The sequence below is a fragment of the Mastomys coucha genome, unplaced genomic scaffold, assembly GCF_008632895.1.
Source record: "Mastomys coucha isolate ucsf_1 unplaced genomic scaffold, UCSF_Mcou_1 pScaffold13, whole genome shotgun sequence".
NCBI lineage: Eukaryota > Metazoa > Chordata > Mammalia > Rodentia > Muridae > Mastomys > Mastomys coucha.
Genome location: NW_022196895.1, coordinates 80556698 through 80562419, shown reverse-complemented (window position 1 = coordinate 80562419; position 5722 = coordinate 80556698). Strand labels below are relative to the sequence as shown.

The following is a 5722-nucleotide window of genomic DNA, read 5'->3' as shown; positions in this document are numbered from 1 at the left end:
CCACGCGGGATGCCCCTAGGCCCTGCGTCTATCCCATACCTCATCATGCATGCCTCCCTCCCGTATCCGCGGGATGCCCCCAGGCCCTGCTCAGCCCTACCCTTAGAACCTCTGCATGCTTTCTTTTTTCTGGGTGTGGTATTTTATGTCTCTCAAAGGATATCAGTGTCAATGGGCCGTAACTGGCCAGTCCCTGGAGTGTAAGAGCCACAGCTTCCTTCCTGCATCCTACCGGCATCAAGCTAAGCCCCCATGTAGTTTGTAACTTCCTTTCCCGCACCGCGGTGCCAGGATGAGGGCTCCCACAGGTGAAGTGACATGGCATCTGTAGTCAGAGACTCTCCCACTCATAGCTTCCCTGTCAGCTTTAGCGGGCCTTGTTTCTTACACAATGTGCATCATAAAGAAATGCGGGCTGGCCGGTGTGGGTTTTCAGGTTCATGCCTAGGTGTACAGCTGGGAGCTAACTTACGAACTCCACCTGCTCACCTCCTTCGGGCTACTTAACTGACTCACTAGCATCAGGGACCCAAGTGCCCCTGGCCTCCTGCTGTTCACGTGGCCCCCTGGGGTATGTGCCAGGTTATCTGTGTTCCTAGAGTCAGGACAATTCAGAAGACTGCTCTGCGCTGCCCCAGCCCACATTCCACCCTCTGCCTCTTCCCTCAGGCTGTCTGATAGACAAGAAGGGGAAAATCCTCATCCCTGGCATCAACGATGCTGTGGCGCCTTTGACGGACGAGGAGCATGAGCTCTATGACCACATTGACTTCGATATGGAAGAATTCGCCAAGGACGTGGGGGCTGCGACCCTTCTGCACAGCTGCAAGGTGCCACTTGCCCCGCCCCTTCCCTGTGCAGGCCACTGGGGCTCTGGTGATAGGCGGTGTCTGAAAGACACCCAGTGTCAGGTTCATCCTAGGGAGCCTTCGCTCAAGTGTCATCAAAAGCAGGGTGTGGTCAAGTTGAGAGCAGTTAGGGTTTCCAGATATCAGGATCCACTTCTGACTAGCTGAGGGCTGGGGGACATGAGCAGGGGGGGCAGCCCAGATATCAGGATCCACTTCTGACTAGCTGAGGGCTGGGGGAGATGAGCAGGAGGGCAGCCCAGATATCAGGATCCACTTCTGACTAGCTGAGGGCTGGGGGACATGAGCAGGGGGAGCAGCCCAGATATCAGGATCCACTTCTGACTAGCTGAGGGCTGGGGGACATGAGCAGGGGGGGCAGCCCTGTCTCCTGCCACAAGTGGTATTTGATTTGCTTGAGTTTAGGGGCCACATGTTCCCACAAGGCCCAGAGATTAAGCCGGGTGCAGGGGAAGACGCTATTTATCATCACTTAACTATTGGGAGAAAAACTTTATCTTGGTTTATTTCCAGCTTCAGGAGAGTGGACAGCAGTTCATCTCTGTGTAGCCAACATTAACAGAGTCCTGCACCAGCCTCTTGTAGGCCCCAGAGACAGGGCATGAGAGGAGCAGGCCAGGCTGGGCTCCTGAGTTTCTCAGCTTTCTTAGAGTCAAGGGAATAAATAGCTATAAACAGGTGCTCCATCGGCTGGGCAAAGGTGACGGGGAGAAGTCAGACCTGCTTAGAGTCCTGTGAGAATGGCTGCTTAGTTTGACAAGTGCGAGCAGAGGAAGAGAGACACCTTAGCCTGTTGGGGCCTGGAGGCTCACATCATGCCACCCCCCCACCCCCGCATCATTCACCGTCACCTCTAGAGGTTATTAAGGCTGCACAGCCCTCTGGAGCATGTGATAGTGGTCCGAGAACACTGGGTGGGCTCTGACCAACCCTGCTGAGTGGGGGTCCCCATGTCCTCATTCACACATCCTGTGTAGACATCCCCTCTCCTCCTGCGCTTCTGCAGAAAGACATCCTGATGCACAGATGGCGGTACCCATCCCTCTCCCTCCACGGGATCGAAGGGGCCTTCTCCGGTTCAGGGGCCAAGACTGTGATCCCCAGGAAAGTGGTCGGCAAGTTCTCCATCAGGCTCGTGCCAAACATGATACCGGAAGTTGTTAGCGAGCAAGTATGTGGGCATGCAGAGGGAGGGCGTGAGTGGGGCCAAGGGTTGTGGGGCACACGTGGCAGCTGAGCGCTGCTGTGATGTTAAACTTAAAACAGTAAGCACAGTTACTTGGGCGGAGCCTCCTGGTTCCTTCCCTCAGCACTTGCTATAATAAGCAGTATAGAAGCATGTCAGAGACAGACGGGCCATATGAGTAAGCATTAGGCCTGTCAGTCAGAGACGGCCCATATGAGCAAGCATTAAGGCTTGTCAGAGACCGGCCATATGAGCAAGCATTAGTCCTGTTAGTCAGAGATGGGCCATATGAGCAAGCATTAGGCCTGTCAGTCAGAGATGGGCCATATGAGCATGCATTGCACCTCAGACTACCGGAACATGGGATATATGACCTGATGTCACCCCAAAGATATAAAGCAAATGTTCATGTGTGGCCACATGCTAGCTGAAAATCCCGACGAGAGGCCTCAGAAGCTTCTGGGAGGGGTACCCTGATACCTCTCTTCTGGCCTCAGAAGCTTCTGGGAGGGGTACCCTGATACCTCTCTTCTCCAGAGGAAAGTGACTTTTATCTCGAGGCTGTCCACATTCAGGCTTGGTCTTCACTCCTTGCTTAAACTCACCTAGAAGTTAGACCAGAAGTATATGTCCTAGGTGATCCTAAATCTAGGCAGCAGCTTGCCAGGGAGAATTCACCATCCCAAGTGTCCACATAGGATTTTAGGATACAAATCTTCTGTCTGCTGAGTAAGTCAGGTCATACAGCATGATTTAACTAAGTCTTTAAGAATCGTCATAATTTGGTATGTCTGTGTCTAGGGTGTCTAGACTCATAGATGCTGTGTAGGCCCATTGTGCCCTTCTCATTGTCAGCCCCAGGACACCCTGTAGACTCCTCCCATGGAGTCAAATGGCAGATTTGAACTACCATGTGTCTCTTCTGCTTATGGTTTAGGTCTCAAGCTACTTGTCAAAAAAGTTTGCAGAACTGCAGAGCCCCAACAAGTTCAAAGTGTACATGGGTCACGGCGGGAAGCCCTGGGTGTCTGACTTCAACCATCCTCATTACCAGGCTGGGAGAAGAGCCCTGAAGACAGGTTGGCTACCCTTTGGGGGCAGATGCCATGGTAGGGAGAAGAGCTCTGAGGACAGGTTGGCTGGCCTTTGGGGGTGGATGCCAGGGTGGGGAGAAGAGCCCTGAGGACAGGTTGACTACCCTTTGGGGTGGATGCCAGGGCCCTGGGAGTGCCTGATGACTCTCTTGTAGCATGTTGTTCACATAACTGTATCTGCAGTGCTCAAAGCAGGGCTGAGTGTGGGGTGAGATCAGGGCCTAGGTCTGGAAGAGTACATTCCTAAGCCCAGGGTCTGGACTAAGTGTTGCTTAGTGGTGGCTTTCTGGCATCTGGGGCCCAAAACTCATCATTTCTCTTTGTTTCCCTAGTGTTCGGTGTTGAACCTGACTTGACCAGGGAAGGTGGTAGTATTCCTGTGACCTTGACCTTTCAAGAGGCCACAGGCAAAAATGTCATGCTGTTGCCAGTGGGGTCAGCAGATGACGGTGCCCACTCGCAGAATGAAAAGCTCAACAGGTGAGACGGGGTCCTGAGGTTGGGTTGCATCCTTTTGCAGGTGGTAAGGCCTGAGATCACTCCTCCTTTGTCCCATGGGAGTTTGTTAGTGAGAACTGGTGAGAGGCAGATGTAGCCCTTGATAGTAGCAGCTTGGAAACGGGGTTCATCTAGTGTTCTTTGTTTACCACACTCTTCCTGTAGCACCCACAAAAGCCTACCACTTATTTTTGAAACATTACACTATCACCACTAACTGCTCAAGCCCCCTTTGCCGCTGACAGGCAGATACCGAGGGTTCCTCCAGCCTGCAGGATGGAGAGAGCCTCTGACCTACTGTGCGGAGGGACCCAGGCAAGCAGGCTACAGGCAGTGCAGAAAGATACAGCCCTGTAGCTGCGGAGGAAAACAGGAAGCAGAGGCCCACTATGAGGGGTCACAGAGACAGAAACCTGGCTACTGGGCTCTGGGTCAAAGAGCTAATCTTCAGAAATAATGGCCATTTGCTCTGTAGGGTACTGGGTGAGACCAAGCCCTAGACCAGGGCCTCAACTAGTTATTGTAGTAAAGAGTAGTGAGGGATGGTGAGAGGAGGTGTCACACTGAACCTCTTCTTGAGAACCACTAGGCTGAATTATAAAGCCAGGCCATACTGCAAGCTGGAACAGGGGCGCTCCCTGGAGAGAAATCAGGAGGGGGATTCCCACCCCCTGGATACTGACTCCTCAGCCAGCCACTGATAGCTGGGTTGGTTGTTCACCTGCTTGCTTGCTTCTCTCTCTTAGGCTCAACTACATCGAAGGAACCAAGATGCTGGCTGCGTATCTGTATGAGGTGTCTCAGCTGAAGAACTGAGAAGTCCCGTTTTCCTGCCCAGAAACAATCTGCTCTCTCTCTTCCAGCTTTCTCGGGAAAGTGGAAGTTTCTTTTCTCTATCTCTTTCTCAGGTCACAGGCAGACAGGCAAGAATGGAGACATTACCTCCAGCTGTCACCAGCGTAGAGTCAGCTGTGTCAGGCAGCTGGAAGTGTTCAGTCCTGAGGCTTACTGGGGACAACTGACTAACCATGATTGGGGGTGGGAGGGTGTTTCAGATGTGGCCAGTGTGACTTCACCTCCAGGAAATAGCCAGAGTCCAAAAGCTCCAAGTCTATGGAAGGTACTCCCCATCATGGACTGAGGCTCAGGGAATATTCAGGAAGGAAATGAGAGCATCCAGTAGCTCCTCGTGCTGTGACAGCACCATGGTGACCCGTCACTGTGCTCTGTATCCCATCTTAAGATGCTAGCTGACCATCACTGCTGTCCCCTCCTGTTGCTTTCTCCAGAATTTGTCCCAACAGTCCCCATGGAAGCACCAGTCCAGTTGTAGCTACTACTAATAAACGTGACAGTGAGCCTCTGGAGAACGCCCATGGTCTGACTTCCTTACAGATGCCGTTGTTCATTGGCCCGTGACTTGCTTTGGGGAACACACACATATATATGTATGTATTGGAGAGTGTCTGGGTACCTGTCACCTCATATTGAAAGGTGATGGCCAGCAAGGCAGTGGTGGTGCACGCCTTTAGTCTTGGGAGGCAAAAGAAGGTGGATTTCTGAGTTCGAGGCCAGCCTGGTCTACAGAGTGAGTTCTAGGGCAGCCAGGGCTACACAGAGAAACCCTGCCTTGAAAAAACAAACAAACAAACAACAACAAAACAAAACAAAGAAAGGTGATGGCCAGAGCTCATAACACAAGACTTATGTACACCCTCTGTCTACACATCAAATTCTTTATGGTTTTTCGAGACAGGGTTTCTCTGGATAGCCCTGGCTGTCCTGGAACTCACTCTGTAGACCAGACTGGCCTCAAACTCAGAAATCTGCCTGCCTCTGCCTCCCAAGTGCTGGGATGAAAGGCGTGCACCACCACAGCTTGGCTCTCAATATCAAATTCTTAAAGTGGTAGCCCCAGGATTTAGGCAGCAAAGATGAGCTTGGAGCATCTTGTAATGAAGGATAATGGTGGAAATGTAGAAGCCAGCCTGAGAGCATACAACCTAAGGAGTAACTGAAAGGGAATATTATGATAGCAGAGGATCAGGAAGCTGAGGCAGAAGAATTGCCATGAG

At 52.1% G+C, this 5722-nt stretch overlaps 1 protein-coding gene across 1 annotated transcript in view; it reads left to right on the top strand.

Annotated features, from left to right (window-relative positions):
• Window positions 1–5014, top strand: part of Cndp2 (carnosine dipeptidase 2) — a 19787-nt gene extending 14773 nt beyond the window's left edge. The window contains exons 8-12 of the mRNA XM_031366184.1: window positions 670–830; window positions 1876–2040; window positions 2993–3134; window positions 3482–3629; window positions 4394–5014. Of these exons, the coding sequence (XP_031222044.1) occupies window positions 670–830; window positions 1876–2040; window positions 2993–3134; window positions 3482–3629; window positions 4394–4463 (686 nt within the window). The 3' untranslated portion in view covers window positions 4464–5014. The remainder of the gene's footprint in view (window positions 1–669; window positions 831–1875; window positions 2041–2992; window positions 3135–3481; window positions 3630–4393) is intronic.
• The last annotated feature ends 708 nt before the right edge of the window (window positions 5015–5722 follow it).